The sequence below is a fragment of the Numenius arquata genome, chromosome 13 (genome assembly GCF_964106895.1).
Source record: "Numenius arquata chromosome 13, bNumArq3.hap1.1, whole genome shotgun sequence".
Lineage (NCBI taxonomy): Eukaryota > Metazoa > Chordata > Aves > Charadriiformes > Scolopacidae > Numenius > Numenius arquata.
Genome location: NC_133588.1, coordinates 11,155,373 through 11,178,397, shown reverse-complemented (window position 1 = coordinate 11,178,397; position 23,025 = coordinate 11,155,373). Strand labels below are relative to the sequence as shown.

Here is a 23,025-nt window from a genome sequence, read left to right as displayed (position 1 = left end):
TGGCGCTCGCTTTCCTTTCCTTTTTCCTCTAAAAAATCCTTGCAAAATAAATCCGACGTGGGGTGTGGGAGCAGCCCGGCAGCGAGGGGCCTGGGGGGGGGTCCGGCCGCAGGTGGCCCCCGACGGCTTCAGGAAGGGAGAAAGACAAAATCTGTCTTTTAATCTCTTTTTTTTAATTCTCTTTTTCCAGGTTGGTGGTGGGCAGAGGTAGAGATGTGCCGGCTCTGGCTGTGCCCACCCGGGGGTTCTCAGCCACCATCTCCCCCTCCCATGCCTTGGGAGCTTCTTTTTTTTAAAAAAAAAAACACCTTTTTTTTTTGTTTTGTTTTATTTTAATAGAAACTCTTCAAAGCCCCGGGGGCGTGTCCGTCCATCCTTGCGGGGAGGGGAAGGAAGCGACAACAGAACGAAACGAACTTTGGCAGTGGAGAGACGTTTGGATCTTCCTTGGTTTTGGATTTCCTTTGGAGCAGAGGTGAGTCTGGTCTGTTCTTGGCTAGCTAGCAAGGTAGTTACAGGTGAGCGTCCGTCACACGGCTTGACTTGGCGTCGTCTGGTTTTTGGATACTTCTTTTTTTTTTTCTTTTTTTTTTTTTTTCTTTTTTACAATTTCTTACTTAAAGCCAAAGAGTCCGACGTTTTCTTTTTTATTTTCTTTATTTTTTTTTTTTTTACAAAAAAAAAAAAGAAAAAAAAGGAGGAAAAAAAAAAAGGAAGAGAGAGACGAAGAAAAGAAGTTTCTTTCCTCCTGCAAGTGAGCCCCTTGGCAGCGCTGATGCGGGCCAGGGCCGGGGGCGAGCCGGCCTCTCCTCACATCGCTGTGTGGTGAGGCTGCAGCCAAATCCCTCATCCGGAACGAAGAAAAGGAAAAAAAAAAAACCAACAAAACAAAAAATAACAACAAAAAAAGGAACCATAATCCCCCAACCGATAGAAAAACCAATCAAAAAATGCCAAAACAAAGACCGAAGAGAGAACAGAGAAGACCGGTATTTGCCTTAACTCCACTTAAAGCCCAGTTTGAGGATCCGTGAGGATTATTTGTGAGAGCTAGAGAGGTCGTTTCGGAGGTCACACGAGTCAGGTAGCTGAGGAAATTGCATCGAGTGCAGTCCATGTCTTTTGGAGAGCGGTGGTAGCAGCAGCAGCGGCGGCGGCGGCAGCAGCAGTCCGAGGGCTCAGCGGGACGCGCTCTCCAGCGGGGCCGGGGTGGCCGGCGTGCCGGCGCGGGAAACGGCCGCCGAGCCCGTCTCGCTGGGGCTGCTGGCGATGGTGGCCACCCCATCGGGTTGGCATGGGCCCGGCGGAAGCCCCACGCCGGCGGTGGGGGCGGCAGGGGCTGGTAGCCCTTGCAGAGTCTGCCCGCAGACATGGTGGTGCTTCTCCCAATCCTTGTGCTGGCAGAAGGAGCCGCAGTAGCGGGCGGTGTTGCAGCCGCTGCAGGTCTCGCTCGCTTTGCGCCCGCAGTTCCAGCAGCTCTGCAGGGATGCAAAGCCAAACCTCAGCCCTCCATCATTCACCCCCCCATCCCAGACCATGCACCCCCATCCTGGACCAGGCACTCCATCATCCCAGACCGTACTCCCCTATCCTGAATCAGGAACCCCCATCCTGGATCATACATCCTCATCCTGGACCATGCACATCATCCTGGACCATGCACCTGCATCCCAGACCATGAACATCATCCCAGACCATGGATTCCCATCCTGGACCATGCACCTGCATCCCAGACCATGAACATCATCCCCGACGATGCATTCCCATCCCGGACCATGTATTCCCATCCCGGACCATGCACCCTATCAATGGACACCCAATCCCAGAACTTGCACATCATCCTGGACCAGGCATCCCTATCCTGGACCATATAACCTCATCCTGGACCATGCACATCATCCCGGACCATGCACCTCCATCCAAGACTGTACTCCCCCATCCTGGACTGTGCATGCCATCCTGGATCATGCACCCCCATCCCCAGCTCGGTGCAAGAAATCCCCTCTTCTTCCCACCCCATGGTGTTGCTGCAGCCCCCCCATACCCACGCTTGCATGCACAGATGCTGCAAACTTGATCCCAAATGCCCGTGGCTGCCACCAACCCCATCCTCCTTGGCTCGCCCCCACCGGTCCCCACCTCGCTTGAGTCCTCCTGCTGATTGATGACGGTCAGGGCATCCTCCGAAGCCTGGCGCTTGGCCTCGGCCAGGGCTCGCTCCATCTTGGCTCGCTCCGTCGTGATCAGCTCGTGGGCTTTCCGCTCAGCGTCTGACACGGCCTTCTGCAGCTCGGACATGGCCTGACGCTTCACCTCGTTCACAGCTTCTTCTGGAAGGAAGGCGGCTGAGCATCCCCCTCTACAGCAGCTCCCCAGGATGGCTGCGAGCATCCACCCCGCGCTGCAAACCCACCCTGACCTCCTACAGTCCCACAGGCACCCAACATAGCGCAGGGAGGGGATGGGGCAGAGACCCTCCAGCTCAGCACACCAATGGGCACTGGGGCCCACCCCACACTCACCAGCCTTCCTCCAGATCTCCTCCGGCATGTACCCGGAGAGGGGCCGCGGTGCGAACTCCCGGTGAGCGTCTGTGAAGGAGACGGGGTGACTCCATTAGGAGATGCCGTCCCCTTTGAACCCACCCCCTGGCAGCGCTGGACCCCCGGGGGATCAGCACAGGCACCCTGGAGAAGGGTGCAGCGCCCCCCTCTTCCTCCCCCATATGCACCCCGCAGCCCCGGGGGTCAATACCTAACTGGGGTGCCTCAGAGGCAGAGGAGCTGTTGTGGGGGCGGGCAGAGGGGGGGCTGCCTTTCTTCATGTCCTCGGCGTCGCTGTAGCGCCGGATCCAGTGGTTGAGCTCCTCGCGGTCGGCCTCCTGGCACCGCCGCAGCACCGTCAGCGACCGGCGTGTCTTCTCCACCATGTCCATGATGCAGTTCAGCAGCTGTGTGTGTGTGGGGGTAATATCACGGTGTGTGGGGGGGGGCTCTGCCACAAGCAGTTGGGGGATTGTGGTCCCCGGCACTGCAGGGGGGGATTTGGGCTGTGTTGGGGCTTGTGTGCCACTCTGGCTCTAGGGAACAGAGGATGCTCGGGAGAAAAGCCCTGGGGGGGGACACAGTGGGGATAGAGGGGAAAATGTGGGGGGAGCAAAGCATGCATGCCAGTCCCATGGGACCCCTGGGTTGGGGGGGGCACTACATACGTTGTTGAGGTGTTTCCACTCCTCTGCCCACTCCCGGTCGGTGAGCCGGTGGTCGATCACCTCCTCCTGCCGTGCCCCATGCACCGCTGCAAGGCAAGCGCAGGGCAGGGGTCAGCTCCCTGCAGCACCCCTCTCTCTACGAGGGGGGGTCCCCAGCCCTCTATCCCATCTCCCCCCCCAGCCATGGCACACATGGATGCCACCACTCACTGGCGGGCCGCTGGCGCTCGCGGAGCTCCCGGGGGTCAGGGTGGCGGTAGGCATCGCGGTAGTGGTGCGCCATGGCCATGTCCTCCAGGCGGTAGTGCTGGGGCAGGGGGGGGGCGGCGGAGGGGTGCCCCAGCCCGTTGGGGGGGTGGCTGAGCCCGTTGCTGGGGCTGTAGCGCTGTGCTGGGCTCATGGTGCACGGCCGCTTGCTGAGGTGCTCGGGGTGCAGAGGGTCTCGGTCCAAACCGTTCTCTTTGGTCCTGGGTGGAGGAGAGGAGGTTGGTCCCTGCCGGACACTGCTGTCCACTGCCACAGGGAGGGATGGCAGGGATGTGTCCCCAAAAAAAACACCCCATGTGCCCCCCCCCCCCCCCCCAACTGGCTCTCACCTGTCTGGTGTCCTCCTCTTGCCGCTCTCGCCCACCTCCAGGAGCAGCTCGGAGGAGTCGATGGGAGAGGAGGCGTTGGCGTCCAGCAGCAGCTGCTCGTGCTGGGCCAGGTACTGGGCCGGGGTCTGCTTGGCCATGCGGGCGCAGTGCAGCAGCTCCCGCTGCAGCAGCGGCAGGTTGGCCTGCGAGGGGGGGTGACAGTCCAGTCCACAGCCCCACAGACACCCCCCCCCCACCCCCAACCTGGCACCCACCTGCAGAGCCCAGCCACCCAAGCCCAGCCCCCCCTGCCGCAGCCTGGCTTTGCCCCCAGCCCGCCATTGGCAGGAGATGTGGGACAGGCAGCAGCCTTCACTTTGGGGTCCTGCTCACCTTCCTCAGGGGAACATCCCTACGACCCGACTCGCTGCAGCATGCCTGGGCCAGCTGGGCTGCTGGTGGGGGGCATATTTGGCAAGCCCCCCAGGGTTTGGCCACATGCTGGCACATGCACAGCTTCAACTGAGCCCTCTGCATCCTGGCAGGGGATGCAGAGCATCATCCCCTGGCCAGGTTGGCTACCTCTGCCACGTTGTCCCTGCAGCTCTCACCCTTGGGGACCTGAGCCCCCGGGCTGGGGAGCCTCCAGCTCATCTGGTACCCGTGGGGCACCAGGACTGGCTGTGAACTCCTCCCACCCACCATGTCCCCCCTGGGTGCCGTGGCTCTGAGGAGTGCACGGAGCAGCAAGAATTAAGCAGCAAAGACCCCTTTCTGCCCAGGCGCTCTGGCTGCCAGCTCTGGTTTTCTCTTTAGGCAGCTGATCCGCAGCCAAATTCCCATCTGTCGGACACGTTAGCGCCCGAGCCGGAGATGCACGCTGCGGCGAGCAGGGACAGACCCTCCCCTTCCCCAGCCTGAGGGGGGAACAACCCCACAAAAACAAGCAAGCCCCCGAGTCTGGGAAGCACGCCGAGCCCGGCTGGTTGCAGTTAGGATAATGAGAAACATCTGGAGCCCACGGTGGGAACAGCTGGGAGCGGGGTGCCAGGGCGGCCGGCGGGGCTGCTGCGCGCTTGGCAGCGGGACAGCAGGGGTGGCTCCCAGCCCTCACCGAGCCACGGGGCCACCAGCGCCCAACAGGACACCCTGAGCTGGGCAGCTGGGGATGCACCATCCCCTGGATCCCACGGCCCCTTTGGTCCCCTCCAAGCCCTGGCGGGAGGATGAGGGGGCTCTGCCGTCCCCCCTGGCTCAGCCCTGCAGCATTTCGGCTCCTGCCGTCCCCTGCCAGGAGCAAACCGCTCCGGCAGCTTTGCAGGCAGATTCCTGCGGTGAGCGCGGAGCTCTGCTCTTGGGGGCTGGGGAGGCAGAGGTGGAAAAGGGGCTTTTTATTTGCACATTTTTTGTTATTCCTCTGCTAACGAGGGGCAGGCGACGCCGGGCTTGAACATCTGCCGGCAGCGCCAGTGCTGCCAGGCATGCCAGCGGTCGGCGAATCCCTCCGGAGCCGGGTGACAGTGCAGAGTCAGCGCAAAATTAAAAGGCAAATAAAAAAAAAAAAGGGGGATTTTTAATGAATTGCAAATGGTTACCAGCTGGGCCAAACCCCTTGCTTTATTGCAAACAGCCCCGGCCTCGTGTGACTCCACACGTGCAAGGAGCTGGGTGTGCAGGGGGGACGTGTGCCCAGGGGGATGCGGGCAGCCCCACAGGCAGCTGCCAGCCCAGACACCAAAGCCAATCCCCAATCCCCCTTTTCCAGCGATGCCAACACTAACCCTGATGTCCCCATGGTGCCCAGGCTGGGGAACCCACCTTGAGGAAGGGGATGACGAAGGGTCGCAGTGGGAAGTTGGTGGCCTCCTGGAGCTTGGCGTGAAACTCCTCGATGGTGAGCGTGGAATTCTGCGGGGACAGCCTGGGCTCAGTACCTCTGGCCGTGGCCCCCCACCCTCCCCTGCACCCCCCAGGGGATGCTTTGCTGTTTCTTCACCATTTCTGCTCCTCTGCCAGCTCGGTCACACCCAAGGGAAAACCATGCTTGAGGGGAAAACATGCCCAAGGCTTCGCTGGTGATGCCAGCAGCGGGGACCCAACTCTGTACCTTGCCCACCCAGGTGCTGAGCAGATCCTGGCAGATGCTGGAAAAACAGCCCCCATTTTTCGACGATTTAGGTCAATCCAGCACCAACAGGACCCTCTTTTTTACCCCATATAGCAGCATCTCCATCCCAAAAGGAAAACACAGGATCCCTGGACAGGACATCACCCCACCAGCCCCAGGGCTGACCCTGCACCCGGCAGACGTACCACGAGCCCCAGGACGAGGGTGCGCACCCGCTCCCCGATCTCGGGGGAGATGTCATTGCCAAACTGCTGCAGCGTGGTGAGGAAGCGCTTGAGCTTGGAGAGCTGGCGAGCACCGCAGGCCGGTGGGAGCTGGTGGGTGGAGAGGGAGGCGGTGGAGGAGGTGGCCGGCCCGTTGCTGAACCCGTTGGGGGTGGATGGAGCCCCATTGATGGCGGTGGGTGAGTGGCTGCTCCCGTTCATCACTGCAAGGAGAGAGGGAATGGAAGGTCAGAGTGGGTGGCTGTGCCCTGGCACCACGGGGACAAGGCTGGGCGGGGGGGTTGGGGGGATGGGAGCATCCTGCTGGGCATCGTGGGGCTGGCATTCGCCCTGGGAGGCTTCAGGATGCTGCTGCATCCCTGTGGTTGCATCCTGGACCAGTCCCTGGCACTGCAGGGGGCAGACGCGGGCTATGGGGAGGGATGGGATGCAGTGCATGCCCCAGCACAGGAGGGCCTGATCCTGCTCCTCGATGTTCAAGGCAGCCAAGAGAAGGGGCTCCATCCTGCCTCTCTGGAAGCTGCTCAGCAGCCGCCCAGGAGAAGCCATGAGCCATTTCCCACAGAGCCCAGCCTGGCTTGCAGCACACCAGTGTCTCTGGCCCTGCTGCCCAGGCAGGAAGGACTGGAGCTGCCCAGAGCGCCTCATGCCAGAGGACAGGGGGGGCGGGGGGGCACACCTGGGGGTGCCACCCTGCGGTGGGGCCAGCCCTTCGCTCCTGTGCCAGCCCTCTGCACAGACCGCGCCAGCACAGGGACCTTTCCGCAGCCAGCATGGGCGACGGCACACGTCACCCCACCTCCTGACCGCGCTCCGCTCCGCGGCACCCGGGCATGCACCGCGCCTCTCCCCAAGGGGTGCCGGGCACCCGGCTCCTGGGATCGCACTAACCTTGCGCTGCCTGCGCCGCCCTGCCTGCCCTGCCTGCTGCGGCGGGCTCCCGCTCGCTCTACGGCCGGCCGGTATCAGCCGCCCGCTAAAGAGGTGCCGAAAATAACCCAGCGGCCACAACTGCTTTTATTCCCGTGACAGGTGCGTTACTAAGTTAGACGCCGCACATGTCCCTCGGCCGGGCTGGGGACGGGGTTCGCGTCCCCGTGACCCGCCAGGGCAGGGAGAGGGGCTGGCGAGGGGGAGCGCACCCTGCCCGAGCCCCCTCCCCCCCCCCCCGCCCATGGCACCGTGCCCCCCATGGGACCCTGCACCTCCTTGGGGGCCTGCGGCTGCGGCTCGGGTCTCTCATGAGAGCGGATGCTTCATTTTACTTACAAAGACAGACCATCGACCATTTCAAGCAACCATGAAAACGGCCGCGAGGCAGAAACGTCGGAGGGCCAGCGTCTCGATCTGCAAGCAAAATAAAACACGCTATGATGAGAGAGCAGAGGGGGCAGCTCTCGGCCGGGGGTCCCTGCAGGCAGCGCTCCTCGACAGCAGGCACGGCAGGGGCACGCGTGCCGTGGGCGAAGCCGCCCAGACCCAGGGATGGAGCCGGGTCCCTGCATCCCGACGCAGCCGGAGGGAGGGTTCAAGGGATGCTCGGCTGCCTAACATGGTCCCCACCTTTTGGGACCACTCCTCCACAGCCCCAGTGCAGGGGGTGGTTTGCCACATTTCCCCAAGACCAAGAACAACCAAAACACTGTCACACCGTGGGACGAGCCACAGCAGAGAGGCTGCCTGCACCCCCGGCCCTGCATCCTGCACCGAGCCGAGCTCTGGATGCCACATCTGCTGCAGGGCTTGGATTAAAAAGCAAAACCCCTCAGAGCACTGTCGAGCACAAGCCGATTTCTAATTAGAGAGCATCTGGCCAGGAGGGCAGCAGGGCCATGGCAGCGAGCAGCGGCTCTTGGGGTGCTGCTGCTCGGGGGGGTTGTTTTGGGGTTGTTTTCTTCTCTGCTGGGGTTTCTAAGCAAGAAGCAGCTACGAGGAAAGCCCCTGTGCACACACGCCTTCGCGGAGCTGGAGCAACCGCCCACTATGGCCACCACCGCTCCTGCCAGGGGGACCAGCCTCAGACCCTGCCTGCCCGGATCCTGCCCTGCTTGTGCCTTGTCCAGCTCTGTGCCGGGACGGTGACACCGACACAGGGACCAATCTCTGGTGCAAGCTCCGCAGGCATGCAACAAGCCCACATGCCGCTGGTGCAACCAGTGTGTCAGAGCTCCCCCAATTCAACGATGCTACAGAGACTTGGGACTCAGACCTCAAGTCCCTGCTGAGTCCCCTGATGCCAGCACGCCATGGCCTGGGCAAGGACATCCCTGCCACCATGGCTGGCTGTGACCCTGCCCTGCCACTGCCGCACACAGATGGGCGGGCAGGTCCCCACACGCCTGGGACACCCGATGGAGCCAGCTACGACCGTGGGGACTCCCCCAGCCCACGGCATCCTCCAGCCAGCGCCCTGCAGGAGAGAGCGCCCAGGGCCATGCACTAATCCGTGCCACCATTTGGTGACCTTGTGGCAGGAGACCAGGATGTCCCCATCCCCAAGTACCTCGCAGGGCACTGCTGGCAATGGGCAGTGCCACAGTGCTCCCCGCAGGCACATGCATGTCCTGGGGCTCGGGGCGTGCAGCCCAAAGCCCTTCTCCAGTGCAAGGATGGGCAATGCCACCCTACAGTGTGGCCAGCAATACGCAGGGCTCTGAGGACACTGCCGATCCCGGATGCAGCTTGTGACCCGGAGGCAAAGGGAGCCGGGCAGCCTCCCTGCCTGGCATCCCGTCCCTGTCCCCGCCAGCATCCCGGTACTCACTGGTGTTTGGTGTGAAGGAGGGATGGCGTGTGGCTCCCTGCGTGACGGCCGGCGGCGGCGGAGGCATGCTGGGCGGCGTGGACCTGGACTGCGTCTTCACGTCGGCCGGCGAGTCGGGCATGGTGGCAGCCTGCGTCTCCGCGTTATCTGCAGGGAAAGGGCATGGGGCGGTGAGTGGGGTGTGCCAGGCGGCACCGCGCTTCCCCTGCTAATGGGCATCAGGTCAGGGGCAGAGAGGACCCTTGGGGACCTTGGGCTGGGTTGACATCTCCGCTCCCTGGTTCAGGACAGCAGCAACCCTCGCCCCAGGCAGAGCTCGGGCAGCAGGCACAGTGCTCGGTGTCCTGTGTGCCCGCAGGACGGTGGGGATGGTGACCGACCTGTGCACCTACACAGCAGTGGGGATGGTGCCCTGTGCCTGGCGTGGATGCAGGGTGGTAGGGACAGGGCAGGGCACAAATGGCCTCTGCAGCACCAGGTCTGCCCCATACACGGGGCACAGCCCAACCCAGCACACGAACAGCATCTGTCCCTGCAAAGCCATCGCTGACACGTCCTGACACCCTCCTGCCAGCGGTTATCTGTCCATGTCTCGGGAATCCCCGGCTGCCCACTAACCCCTGGCTGTCCCCGGCAGCTATGAGCAGGGACACTGTAATCCCAGACAGGGGTTATGCACAGGCAGTAAATTGTGGGCTCGTTATGGCTGTTCCTCAGTGGCCACAGTGATGGCAGGACCTGTGCACCCACCGGTGACTGTCTTCCCACGGCTTTGGGGAGCCCTGTGAGGTGCTGGATACTGCAAACTGGAGAGAGTGGGGCTCCCTGCCATCGCCACACTGGGCTCCCCCCCGGCATCGCTGCCTCCCTCCCATCGTCCCGTGCTTGCAACCCCAAATAACTCCCAGCAGCGGCATCCCCGGGGGAAGCATGCCAGCACCGTCCCCTCCGGATGGTGGTGGCAGGGCCCCGGTGCAAGGTTTCGGCCCCGTGGCTGCCCTGCCGGGCGGTGACGGGTGGCCGCAAGTGTGGGCAGCTGCGGTGGTCCATCAGTGCGCCCGAGCCCGCGCCTCCGCCGCCGCCAGCCCCAGCCAAAGAAGGAAGTGGCCGCCACGGCCACCCCCCAGCCCCGGGGTCCCTGCTGTGCCCCGGCACGCTCCCCGCCAGGCACGGCTGATAAACACTAATCTAATATGCATGCTTAATCCGCTGCAACTGTTGTGAGATTAATTGAACCCTGCAAGAGCACATTGTCCGGGCTAAATAAAACCGGGGCCTCATCCCGAGCAAGATGCTATCGGCACTTGTGCCGCAGCCGATGCTGTGCACGGAGGACCGGGAGATGGGAGAATCACTCCCAGGCGGTCATCACTGTGGTCCCACAGCATCCTCCCGAATGGCTCCAGCATGCTCCGGATGTCCACGCTCCGGTTTCCCTTTCCTCATCCCCTTCTCCCACTCCAGCCTCAGGAGAAACGCCAAGACCAGGCAGTATCCCTCCCCATAAAATAACAGTTTGCTTACAGGGCCTGACAAAATACATGGGACATTCTGGAAAAAACCTTTTCTTCTCATGGACTTGCCCATCTCTGGGCAAGGCTTCTCCAGCCCTCCAGGCTTTCGCCATCAGTCAGCAGAGCAGGATCCAGCCCTGATGGCAGAGGACGATCAGCGAGCGTGCACAGAGCATGACCCAGACTTGAGCTTGGCATCCCCTGGGCATCGCCCGCTGCCCAGCTCAGCAAAGCATGACCTGCATCTGCCTGCTGGCTCCTGCCCACAGCAGGCAGGGCCAGCACCTCCCCGTGACACAGGGCTCTGCATGGGCCACCCCCTCGCCCTTCTCGCCCCCTCTGAGCCCGGGGTTTGCAGTGCGGGACGCTGGCTGGCACTGCACACCGAGAGCAGCGTAACAAGGCGTTGCAACGTGCTCTTCATGTCTGCAACGCTGCAACCGCCCACATACTCAGCCCAAGGCTCCGGCTTTCCATGCAGCAGCCACTGGGTGTGGGGACAAGCCACAACAGCTTGGGGAGCATGGCAGCTTGCCCGGGTAAGAGCACCTGCACCAGCTGCCTGCGCGGGTCCCAGCACAGAGGGGCTGCGCCGGCGGGTTTGGCTCTGCCGTTGCTTGCAGGGAGAGAGGAGGCTGCGAGATATTCACCCCTGCCTGTGTCCCCATCCCTGCCTGCATCCCTCTTCCTGCCTGCATCCCCAGCACCATCCCTGCCTGCACTCCTGGCACTGTCCCTTCTTGCATCCCCATCCCTGCCTGCATCCCTGGCACACGCCATTCCTTTCTGCATCCCCATCCCTTTCTGCATCCCCATCCCTGTCCTCCTTGCTGTCCTGACTCCACACGCATGCCCATGCTGAGGGGAAAACATGGATACACTCCTTCTGGCACTGACACGGCTTTTCCACAACTTCCCATCAGGAGGAAAGTTTCCACGAAGCTGAGCAAACACCCAGGGAAATGGGGCCTGGCTGTGTTTTTTCTTGTCTTTTCTTTTTTTTTTTCCTCTAAGTCATAAATTTTCTCCGAGGTGTTTGCAACCCAAACACCACCACACAGGCACAAGGACAAGGGACGGCCCTGAGCCTGATGGGATTTCTCAGTGCCCAAGCCCAGAAAAGCCCAAAACAAACTGAGCTCGGGATGCCCGCAGGAGCCAGCCACGACTGTGGCACCAACCCAGGCCTGGTGCAGGATGGGGCAAGCTCTATGGTGGGCAAAGGAGGTTTTGGGGGGGGGGGGGGGGGGGCACAGTGCAGCCTCCCGGCAGCATCTCCAAAAAATAACTCCGCAACAGGACTCAAACTCCGCTGGAATTTTTTTTTTTTTTTCTTTCTTTTTCTTTTTTCTTTCTTTGGGTTAATTTGTCCCAGCCGCTCGGGGCTGTGTCTGTTTTCCTCCATCTGGTTTCCATTAGGGCTGTGCAGCCCAGATGAATAAGTAATAATATAAAAATAAAAGGATTAGTATTTTCTCCTTGGCTGGCGGGAGCGGGCGTCCCCCACCCTGCCTCCTGGGGCCAGCGGATGCCGGACCCTGCACACCCCTGCGCGACCCCGAGCCCCCCATTTGTCACACCGAAGGGTTTAACCTACAGCACGCTGGCCCAGGCACAGTCCCTGCTGGGGTGACACACCAGTATGGCTGCTACCGGCTGCCCTGGCTTGCCCGTGGCACCTGGCACCATGGCCACCCCAGCAATACCACAGGGGTTGGGGTTTGTGACCCCGCTGGGCAATGGCAACCCCTGAATTGCTCACCCTGGCTTGTGCATTGCTCTTCCTGGGTGGAAGATGTTGGAGAAGCTGTTAGTTGGTCTCCAGCCTCCCACCGGAGCTGGGTCAGGGCTTCTGCTCGGCTGGGTGTTCCCCATGGGGCAGTGTGGGGTGCTGGAAAGCACCAATGCATGGCACCATGCGGCTGTGCATGCCGGTAGGCACCAACACACAGACTCACACAGCCATGCACACCAGCGGGCACCAACACATGGCATCCTGCATCCACACATGCCACCAGACACCTACGCATGGCATCCTGCAGCCTGGTGCCTGACAGACGGAGCCAGGGGGCCAGCCCAGTCCAGGATCTGTTGTTTCCCACGGTCCCGGGGAGCCCGTTCTGCCGCTGCAGGCTCTGCCCCACTGCCATCCTCCCCAGGCAGTGAGCAGTCCCTGCTCTCCGCAGCCTTGGGAGCACCCAGGCTGGCTGCCATCCTCTCCACCTCCCCAGGGACAGGGATGGAGAGAGCACAGGGAGATGCCCTGGCTGCAGTCACTGGAAAGCTCCAGCTTCCCACAGCCCTCCCCTCCCAGGCTGGGCAAAGCTTCCCGAGAGAGGAAGGGGTTAAAAGGGAATTAAAAGACCAGCATCCTTCATGCTCTCCAAATGGCCACAAATGAAATCCAGATGCTGGAGGCGACGTCTCCCGAAGCCAGGCTGCCTCTGAAACAAAGGCGAGCATTCCTGCTCCTCAGCTGCCGCTGCCACGGGGGCCAAGAACAACTCCCCGATAAGATGGCGAGGGACCGAGCTGTCCCAGCTGGAACATGTTAGGGAAGTTAGCAGTGCCGGCGGCCAGGCAGCAGCGCTGGCCCTGTGCATGAGCCCAGCAGAGCTGGTGGGAGCTGCAGGCCACCATCATCTCCCTCCTCCCCTCCGCCCATCCTGATCCCCCCCACAGGGACCCAGTGATGATGGGGGTAGGTGACAGCAGGCAGCTTGGAGGTGGCTCATTCCCAATTGAATGCAGAGGGGAGAGAGCAGGACAGAGGCTGTGGGATGCTGGAAGGATGTTGCCCACTCCCAGCAGTTATCCCATTGCCAACGTGTTCTGTGGGCACGTTTTGGGGGGCCAGGCTAGCAGGGGCCAATCCAAAATGAGCAAAAATTAAGCCTTTGAAAGAGAAAGGCAATTAATTAAACCCCCTGTACAAGATGTAAGTGAACTGGGCTTCGGCCAGCTCTGTGCCTGGGGAGGCAATGGCAGGGGCGCTGGTGCCAGAGGCTCTCACTGCAGGTAACGGCCACCATGAGGACAAGAGGACACAGATGTGCCTGGTGCTGCCAAGGGAGCACTGGCAGCAGGTCCCAGCCCGGCCAGGCACTTTGGGCCCTGCCTGCCCTCCTGCCTGCAGGCAGAGATCCTCTCAAGGATGCTCATGCCCCGAGTGGCACAAGTCTCGCTCCGCCCTGCTCCTGCAGCCGGGAGGATGGTGGCAGCCTGGCCCAGCGTGGGTGACCATGCCATGCCAACCAGCCCACGAATTTGGGCATTGCCCCTGTGGTTTAGTTTGGCTGCTCAGCTGAGTGGGACCTGCCATCCTTGCACCACCGCAGCAGCCCTTTCCACCCGTTGGCAAGCCAGCCTCTGTCCTTGCCATCTTCAACTTTCCCATGGGTGTCCTGGGACAGGTCCCACACTGCTGGCCGGGTCTGGGACGCTCTCCACCCACACAATGCTGGGAGTAAAGCAGGTTTCACCATGCTCAGGTGCATCCCAATTTGCTTTGCCTTCCCCACAGACCCATTGTGCGAGCAGCCCCGGCCACACTGCCTGCAACAGCGGTGCCAGCATCCCAGGGATGCCTGGCACTGCTGGGGGATGCACTACGGGAAACGCTCCTCATTCGGACCCAGGGCAGCGGCTGCCAGCAGGGACCCTGACGCCTGGTCCCCTTCCACCTCCCCCACACAGTGACAGCAGGGCTCCATGTGGGACATCCGCACCCGGGACCAAGCTCCCTCACATGCCCTGAACCCAGTAAACCCAGTTTCTCAAGCCACAAGGAACCACCCAGGGACCCCCAAATCCACTACCTCGGCTCTGCACAGGCAGTGCCAGCCAGATCCTGCTCTCCCCGAGCTGGTGTGGCCAGGGAGGAGGGAGATGGGTTTGATTTTCCTCAAAACAACAACAAAAAAAAGCCAAAAAACAAAAAAAAAGGCGCCCTCTCTGTTTTACAAGCCTTCATTTGCTATTGTTTATGTAAACAGGTAAATTGTTTCGTATCTCAATTAAAAACATCTGCCACATAAATGAATACCAATTAACTCATCCTGTTTTTAATTACTCTGTTAATTACACACAGGCAGCAAAAAGGATGGCAGGGGAATAGGGAAAGCATGCTTACAACCCCCCCTCCTTCCCACCTTGCTCTTGGCAAGGATCCGAAGTGTGCCCAGATAATGATGGATTAAGGTGGCTGGTGAAAACCGTGGCTCGTGGCCAGCTCTGGCGTGGCGGCTCCCTCCCGGCCCGGTCGGGTGCTGCCGGGGTGCCTTGCGGGGGTATTTCCCACCACCCTCCCAAGAGACACTGCGCCGCCCTGTTTCGGAAACCCCGGTCTCCGTGGGACGCGCCAACGCTGCCTGCGTCATCCCCTGTGCTGGTGGTGGCCACAGCACAGCCTGGCTGGCTTTCCCAGCGCCAGCCCCACGTTTGCTCTCAAAATGTGTCCCGGGGGAGAGAAACCTCGGGATGCCGAAGCAAGCGGGAAGGGCGGGAGGATGGAGGAGACTTCACGCGGGCAGCATCCTCATAGACCAAGCACATCCTCGAGGCCCGTGGGAGCCCTCCTGCCACTGAGGGGCTACACCTCTGCGTGGGCACAGCGGCACAGGGTGGATGCCATCCTCAAGTTGGGCCAGTGGCAATTGCCGAGGGACCCCAAGCGCCGTCAGCCGCCTGAGGCTTGCAGCCCCTCGCCTCCCCCCCTCCCCGGCTGTGGGAAGCTTTCCAAGCGAGCAGATGGGGCAGGGGAGCAGCAGCAGCAAGGAGGAGAGCAGAAAAGGCTATTTTCTCACGCTACATATTTTACAAGTTGAACATTTTGTGCATTTCAGCCTTGTCTGTAAAAGCAGCTCGGGGCTCAGCCTTGGGACTCAACGTCGGAGCCTGTGAGTCAACAGCCGGCGCACAGAGGGGCCGGGCAGCGGGGTCTCCCCCTGTAGAGGGTCAGTCTGGGGTGTCCCCCTAACCCACTAGTGCTGTAGGAGGGGCAGGACGGCCAATGACCCCCTTCAAGCCCCCCAGCTGGGGCACAGCATCTGCAGCAGACGCTGCCTACAGCACTGCACCCCGGTGCTGCCATCTGACCCATCCTGCCAGCAGCTCTGGGGCGGCGTGGGGAGGAAGGCACACACACGCCCTCACTGCTCCCCAGCTGCCTTATGCTCCTGGAAATTAAATATACTGGCTAAACACGGTGAGTAAACAGAGTGCCGTGGCCAGCCCAGGACACCTGGAGGCACACGGTGGCATGGGGCTGGGGCTGACCCCACCAGCAGCAGCAGCCGGAGCTGCCCCCTGCCCAGGAAATACCCACATCTCGACTGCAAACCACCTCCCCAGTGCGAGGGCTGCGGGTGCATCACCACAGTGGCCACGCTGGAAGGGCAACCGAGCCACCAACATGTTGCTGAAGGGGCACCCCAAAACCAGCCAGATGCCCCAGCTGAAGAGCCAGATGCTCTTCAAGGGCAGGGCGAGGTTCAGGCTAAAACACCCCTATTTGCAATTTTTGCAGCCACCCAGTCACATGCAGAGGGATGCTCATGCCCAGTGGTGGCCTTGATGGCTGAAGCGGAAACAAGTGGTACAAGCAGCTAGGGGACTTGGGGCATTTTGGAGGCAGAGAGTGGCTGGGGAAGGGAAAACATCCCCTTCCACACGCCAGCACCAGTGGGGAGCTCCATACGAGGTCCCTGCAGCGTGGGAACGCCGAGGCGCCGCCGGCTCCCCAGGGACCCCGGGCTGGATCATGCCCTGCAGATGCCAGGACGGTAACGGCTCCAAGGGGGTGCCGAATCCAGCCGTGCATCCCCGCAGCCACTGCATTACTGACTCTTTGTCTATTTTTTAACCGCAGGCTCCATTTCAAGGCGATTTTGCCCATGTGAGATTGAATCAAACAACACAGGAAAAAATATTAATGAGAATTTTTCAAAATAAACAGGAAATCCCTTGGATGCTTTCTGGAAACATTGGTCAGCATCTTCCGAAGGAAAGCTGCTTGTCAAGGTGGGGTTGCCCCTGGGGAGCCTGAGCATGCTGGGAGGGACGGCCGAAAACAAGCTTCAGGAAATCTAAAAATAAACCCCAAACCGGACAATGGCACTAACACCAGCGGCACCCAGGCAGGGTGTTTCTCCTCTGTGCCACCAGCCTGGTCTCGCTCTGCGCCGGCCATCACGAAGCTCACAAGGACAGGTCCCAGCTTGGGGACCCCCCCTCTCTCTGCAGCCTGGTGGGGCAGCTACATCCAGCTCTCGCCCATGGTCCAGCTCGGAAAGCACAGGCCAGGGCTGCAGCATCTGACCCGCATCGCCTCCAGCCCAGCAGCAGCGTTTAAGCCCAGCTTCGTACTGAGCTCAGCAGTGCAACTCTTGGATGCCCCCGCTCCCTCCCAGGTCCCAGACAGCCCCTGTTTGAAGGATCAGGTCCTGATCTACCCAAAGCTGTGACTGTGCTGGTCTGGCCAGGGGCAGAGGCATCATCAGTGCCAGTGGTGGGGGCTGGTGTGTCCCCCCAGGGTGGGGGGGTCAGCTCCCTGCCCCACTGCCAGCACTCGTGCACACCTCACAGGCAGCCCTGCACTCCTTGGTTGGCTCGCCGGCAATCCACTGACCTCCATTAACAGACGTAATAACGGACATTTATGGGGTGCATCTCCTCCCCAAGCATCCCATGGCACCCTGCACCCCTTCCCCGGGTAGTTGTGGGCAGGGAGCTGAGCTGTCTCTAGACTGCACCGGGGATTTAAGCCGGCTGCCAGCAGTGAGCGGAGCCGGGACCCCATTTCCATGGCAAAGCCAGACACTCCGCAGCCCAGATCCTGCCTGGGGTTTTCCACGCCTGAAAACAACGGTGGCTCAAAAGCAGAAATCAGGGGAAGGGACACAGGGGACGTCGACAGAGACCCGCCAGCCCCTAGCCCCGGGTCCCCTGCAGGACCTGCCAGAGACCCCTCCCCAGCACGCTGGCGGCGGGTAGCTCACCCCTGCCGTGCCGACGGGGCTGCCCCCAAGGCTGGCAGTGCCAAGCATGCCACAGCGATGGGCAGAGGCTGGGGAGCTGCTCGACCCTCCCAACCCAAAGCACAGCCGAGCACCAGAGTGTTTTTCCACCCTGCACCCTGAAAGCCCCCAGTGTAAGGGGCAAATCCTGCACCCACACGAGGCCTCGCTGCTTCCCTGCCCGAAGCCGGCACCCACCCCGTGCCAGCACCCAGCGCCACGGGAGAACAGCCTCTCCCCTCCCAGGCTTCTTGGCTTTTCCTCCCTGCAAGCCGACATCTGCAGCCACACGTTTTTCAAACAAAACACGCCCGACAACTGTCCGTCCCCGGGTAAAACCTTACCTGCCAGCGCGGACACTGGCCGGGCCTGCCGGGAGGCAGCCGGCAGCGAAAAATCCCTTTGCACAGCCAAGTTCATCTCCGCTTTCCTCCCCAACCACAGCAAAAGCAACGCTTAAAACTTCTCCCTGCATGGAAATGCTCTGCGCGGGGACCTGCCTTATCCTCCTCCAGGGACCCAAGCGCCCGCCCTGGGTGGCAGCTCAGCCCCACGGGGCTCCTCGCCCGAGGACCGTGGGCGCCGGGGCTGTCAGCATCCTCCCCGGCCGCTGCTCCACCTTTGCCTTGGGGTTTTGGGATGGTTCCCCCACATTTCCGTGCCCCGTACCATAGCACAGCTCACCCCACCGCGCTGCCGAGCAGACGGACGTTTGCAGGGTGTCTTCAAGTCGCTTGACAAAGGAGCGGAGAATTAATATTCCTTTTAATTAAAGGCAGAAAAATCTCTTTGTTCCTGAACAGAGAGAAAACAACAGAGGGAAGAGCTCAAAAGCTCTTTCTAAGCTAGAGACGAGACCATCGCTTAGATTCAAAGACACTGTCAACGTGCACGTGACCTCGAATTAAAAAAACAAAATGAAACCCAGCAGCGGCAGCAGCAGCTCCTCTCCAAAAGCGAAGAAAAGTTGCAAAGTTTTTCTTGGCTAATAGGGGAAAAAAAAAAAAAAATCCAACAAAAGGTGCGTTTAACCAGAGAAACGCTCTGCAGTATCCGAAGGCACCATCCAGTGGCGAGGGGGAGTGACGGGGAGAGCCAGCCGGGCCCCGGCCCACGTCAGCCACGGAGGAGCGTGGTGCTGAGCCTGCTCCATCGCTACGCCGACAGCATCCCCTCAGCAAAGCCAGGCCACCGCCGAAGGAGCTGGACGGTGATTAATGGCTGTGAGGTTCAGAAGCAGGGCAGCGCTGAGACAGAGAGCTGGAGTCTCCCCGAGCCAGCCTTCCTTCCCAAATCTGCATCCAATACCACTGTCCCCGGCACACGGGAGGACACGGTGCGTGTCCCCGGCACGGACCCATGTCCTCATACGTAAACACAGAATTATGCTGGTGTAGCTGGAACTTCCCAAACTAGCCCTGGGTTTGCTGGAACTTCCCAAACCAGCCCTGGGTTCGCTCCCACAAACTCTCCCGAGTGGATCAGTTCCTCCTCGCCACAAAACACGGCTCCATCTCTAAATCGGCGGTGGCCAGAGCAGGACGTGGAGCCAGCTCTCCGAAGAGGAGGGATGCAGGGATGAAAACGACTTCTCCCGCCGGGCAGAAGTCGGGAGCCACGACCCGGGAGGGTTTGCTGCGGTGGGGGGGACACAATCTCGCGTGGGTTCCCGGGGATGCTGGGCGGCCCCACGCTGCCCCGGCTCTCGGAAAGCAGCTGCCGGGTACGGGGAGGGGAGCGCAGGCAAAGCCCCGGCCCCGCCGCGGCGGGGGAGAAGGGTCCACATCCCGTCGCCCCTGCGTGAGCGCCGTGCGTGGGAGCGGGGCCCACGGTCGCCGCAGACTGCTCCTCCTGCCCTGCACGGACGGCGGCTCCGGTGCCCACTCGCCCCTGCTGCGCCCCCGCTCGCCCTGCCCCGCTCCGCCGCCGCGGCGTGTCCCGGGGGCGGCCGAGCACAGGGCTGGAAAGACCGCGGCGGCGGGGACCGCGCTGGCTCGGGCAGCGGGAGCGTCTCCGTCCCCTGCGCACCGGCAGCTTCCCCGACACCGGGAGCCTCCTCCAGGCAACGGCAGCCTCCCTGACTCCTGCGCACCGGGAGCATTCCCCGGCCACCGGTAGCCTCCGACTCCCCTACGCACCAGGAGCATCCCCCGGCCACCGGGAGCCTCCAGCTCCCCTGCGCACCGGCAGCATCCCCCAGGCACCGGTAGCATCCCCCGGGCACCGGTAGCATCCCCAGCCCCTCTTCCCCGGGGGCCTCCCCGGGTACCGGGAGCCTCCCTGTCTCCGTTCCCGGGCGCGGACGGCACTTACCGTCCTGAGGTGTGGCGGAGGCGTGAGGTAAGTCCCAAGGCAGGGGCCGGCGGGAGCGGGCAGAGCCGGCAGCGGCCCCCGGCGGCGGCGGCCCCGGCCCCGTTAAGGCCGGCGCGGGCGGAGCGCGGCCCCGCGGCGGCGGCTGCCCCCAGCACCTGCCCGCCGCCGCTCGCCGCGCCCGGGGCCGCCGGGGGCCGCCAGCCCGGGGGTCGGGGCGCTTCCCGCACACACCCCCCCCGGAGGGGGGGCACCGGAGAAGCGGGGGAGGGCGGGGACGGAGAAGCCGGTAAATCCGCGGGGCCGGTTCACCCCCTACGCGCTGCCCGGCGGCGCATCCTCCGGCGCCGCGTCGCGGCCATGGGGCGCCCGCGGCCGCGCTCCGTGCCGGGCCGGGCCGCCCGCAGCGCCCGCTGCCGCCGCGCCGCCCGCCCGCCCCGGAGTGAGCGCCGCCCGCCCGCGCCGCTGCCTTAGACGGCGCCTCCACCGCCACCGGCAGGGGGCGCCCCGCCGCCGCCGCCACCGGAGCGGGGCCCCCGGGGTGCGCGGCCGGGGGAAGGGGGGGACCGGGATGTACGGGGGCACGGGGATGCACGGCACCGGGGGTCTGCGTGGCACGGGGGGCGGCTGCATGGCCGGAGGCGGGGGGGACAGCACGGCACCGGGGGGCTGCACGGGATCGTGGGACTGCACGGCACTGAGGGCTGCAAGGGGCTTCGGGGGGTGCACAGGGACTGGGGGCTACACGGGGATTGGGGGGTGGGAGGACCACGCAGGGGGTGCCCGGGGTTTGGGGGCTGCAGGGGGCTGGGGTCTGCAAAAGGTTCCGTGTTTGCAAAGGCGGGGGGGGGGGTGCTGAAGACTGAGGGTTTGCAAAGCTGGGGGGAGCTGCATATGTTCTGAGGGGCTGCAAGGGGCTGGGAGTTGTTTGCGTGGGGTCAGGGGACTGAAAGGGAATGGGGCCAGGGCTTGTCTGGGTCGTGGGAACAGCCAAGGGGCTAGGGCTGGGACTTGCAAGGGCTGGAGCAGGGTGGGGGTGTTTGCAAGGGGCTGGGGGGCTGCAGGGGGCTGGAGTTGTGGTTGCTCTGCTTCCTCTCTGGAGGCCCGGCGACCGGGGTTGCAATAGAAGCAGCCACAAGCCCCATGGGCACAGCTCCCATTGGCATCCCACAGTCTACGTGCCCATCCCAGCCCAGCCTCGGGGTGCCCCCCACCCGGCTTGGCCTCAGCAAGGCTCCCTTGGGTGGCCACACTGTGCCCCAGCACCATGGGAATGCCAGTGGGGCTCTTCCTCAAAAGCGGTGCATGGCAGCGGTGCGTGGCAGCGGTGCACGCATTCGTGGTGGTGCCTGACCACGGTGGCTCCCCGGCATGCCCTTCCTGCGTGCCCTGTGCCAGCTGGGGGGAAGCATTAAAAATTTCCCTCCTCCCCCTCCCCAAGTCCTACTACGATGTTGTTGCTTGCTTGTGCGCCCAGTAACGCAAGCCCTGCTAATTTCCCTGCGAGCCGAAGCCCTGCCTCTTTGCGTAATTACTCTGCTTGGCAGCTGCCTTCCCTCTGCGAGTTGCTGTGCAGAGCCTTTGCCGCCCGTACGGTTGTTGTATTACTCATCCTCGCCCGCTTCCCAGGGCTCCGGCGCTGGGCACCACAGCAGCCTTGCCAGGCTGCCGCACGGCTGTTGCACAGCCGCTGCCGGGGTGTTGGGTGGCACCGCCGCTGCACGGCCACACTACAGCCAGTGCATGGCCCTAGCATGACCAATGCACTGCGAGTGTATGGTCACTGCATAGGCACTGCACGGCTGCTACACAACTGCTGCATGGCCACTGTGTGACCATTGCATGGCCAGTAAGTGACCGTTGCGCGGCCACTGTGTGACCATCGCATGGCCAGTAAATGACCATCGCATGGCCTCTGTGTGACCACTGCATGGCCATTAAATGACCACTGCATGGTCACTGTACAGCCAAATTCCCCCCCGTGTCACCCCACTGACGGGGTTGCAGCGAGACGGTGCTGCAGCACCCCGACACAGCCCCCTTTACCCTGCTCGTGGCCATCCCAACCTCCAGCTCCAGTTTTACCCACCTTGTTCTCCCCAAGAGGTGACACATCCTGCCCTGCCACTGTCACGGTGGCCTGGCACTGACAGCGGGGGGAGGCGGGTGTGTGTGTCAGAGCATTTCCCTACCTCGGTGGGATGAGCAGGTTTGTGCCCACCCTAGAAGTTTCTGTACCTACACCAGTCGTCACGGTGTGCGCACGCTGCTCAGCGTTGGGGCAGCACCGACAGCCTGCTGCTGTGCCCTCTGTGTACGCCGCCTGCCTGACCTGCCTGCATTTCCCAGCCCGAAGCGCTGGGGTTGTCCCCGTTCCTGCCCTCATTTCCCACGGGGCCTTTCTCAAGGATCCTCTTGAGTGTCATGTCCCCACCAGCATGTCCCCACCGGCTGGCACATGCAAACGCCGGCACCGCGTGTGCATTTGGACATGCCAGGCACGGCGCAGTCCCCCGCTGGCACACACGTCGAGGCATCGCAGAGCACCAAGCCATCACCGAGGCAGCCCGACAGCACTCTCAAGGCAGAGCCCCCGTTTTCTGGGGCTCCTTTGGGCTCTGCCGCTGTGTCTGGCTGCTCACCGGGAGACCACGGGGGTGACCACGCTCTCGGCCGGATGGGCTGTCCCACACATCCATCCCCACACCGTGCAAACCCATCCCCATGGACATGCCCATGGGCAGGGAACTGCTAGGAAAAGCCACAACCTCTCTAGCTCCTGGTTACTTTGGGGTGTAGCTGAAGGATGCTATCAAATACCTGGCACCAGCCAAGGTAGTCGAGCTGAGGCTGATCCAGGCAGCTGGGAGCCCACAGAGCCTTTGCAGCCAAGGCGGATGGAGCCGGGCACAGCCACCAGCCAGGGCCACCACGCAGGCAAGAGCTGCCCATCCACCGGTGGGACAGGCAGGCAGTGGCACTGCAGCGTGCCTGGGACAGCGTGGGCAAGAGGGAGCCACCCCACGTCCCCCCCGGCGGCGTTTGGGTGGCAGGGTCTGCTTCGTTTCTATTCCGCTCGCGCAGCCTGTAATTTTGGTCTATTGAAGTCATAATTCACTACTGTGAAAATAAACATTTGTGTTAGCTCGCTTTATTCAGCGGGCCTCGCCTGAATGTTAATAATTCCCTGCCTACATCCTTGCACGTGGCCTTGGCCATGGGGACAAAGCCTGGGCACCCGTGGCTGTGACCATGCCCGTGGCTGTGGCCGTGCCCGTGCCCA

At 62.4% G+C, this 23,025-nt stretch overlaps 1 protein-coding gene across 3 annotated transcripts; it reads right to left on the bottom strand.

The window, feature by feature from the left end:
* Positions 1-605: 605 nt before the first annotated feature.
* CBFA2T3 (CBFA2/RUNX1 partner transcriptional co-repressor 3) lies at positions 606-22,853 on the bottom strand. 3 transcript variants are annotated; one of them, XM_074157827.1, is made up of 13 exons: positions 22,741-22,853; positions 22,570-22,592; positions 8,903-9,049; positions 7,408-7,485; positions 6,100-6,341; positions 5,605-5,694; positions 3,808-3,989; positions 3,422-3,678; positions 3,212-3,297; positions 2,755-2,950; positions 2,523-2,591; positions 2,140-2,330; positions 606-1,478 (listed from the first exon to the last, which is right to left on the bottom strand). In XM_074157827.1, exons 1-13 carry the CDS (start codon positions 22,851-22,853, stop codon positions 1,179-1,181), a joined length of 1,974 nt encoding a protein of 657 aa, XP_074013928.1. In that variant the 3' UTR covers positions 606-1,178. The 3 variants fall into 3 exon arrangements, with proteins under 3 accessions (XP_074013928.1, XP_074013930.1, XP_074013929.1); XM_074157829.1 differs by lacking the exons at positions 7,408-7,485; positions 22,570-22,592; positions 22,741-22,853 and having other exon boundaries at positions 8,903-9,023; XM_074157828.1 differs by lacking the exons at positions 7,408-7,485; positions 22,570-22,592; positions 22,741-22,853 and having other exon boundaries at positions 2,523-2,611; positions 2,760-2,950; positions 8,903-9,023.
* Between the last annotated feature and the right edge of the window lie 172 nt (positions 22,854-23,025).

Bases quoted from the DNA above. Each gene is read 5' to 3' on its own strand.
- CBFA2T3 (XM_074157827.1), bottom strand. From the start codon at position 22,853: ATGACTTCAATAGACCAAAATTACAGGCTGCGCGAGCGGAATAGAAAC. The intron at 2,951-3,211 runs GTATGTAGTGCC...ACACACACACAG, and splicing joins AGTGGAAACACCTCAACAAC to CTGCTGAACTGCATCATGGA. The intron at 2,592-2,754 runs GTATTGACCCCC...TCTCCTTCACAG, and splicing joins CTCTGAGGCACCCCAGTTAG to ACGCTCACCGGGAGTTCGCA.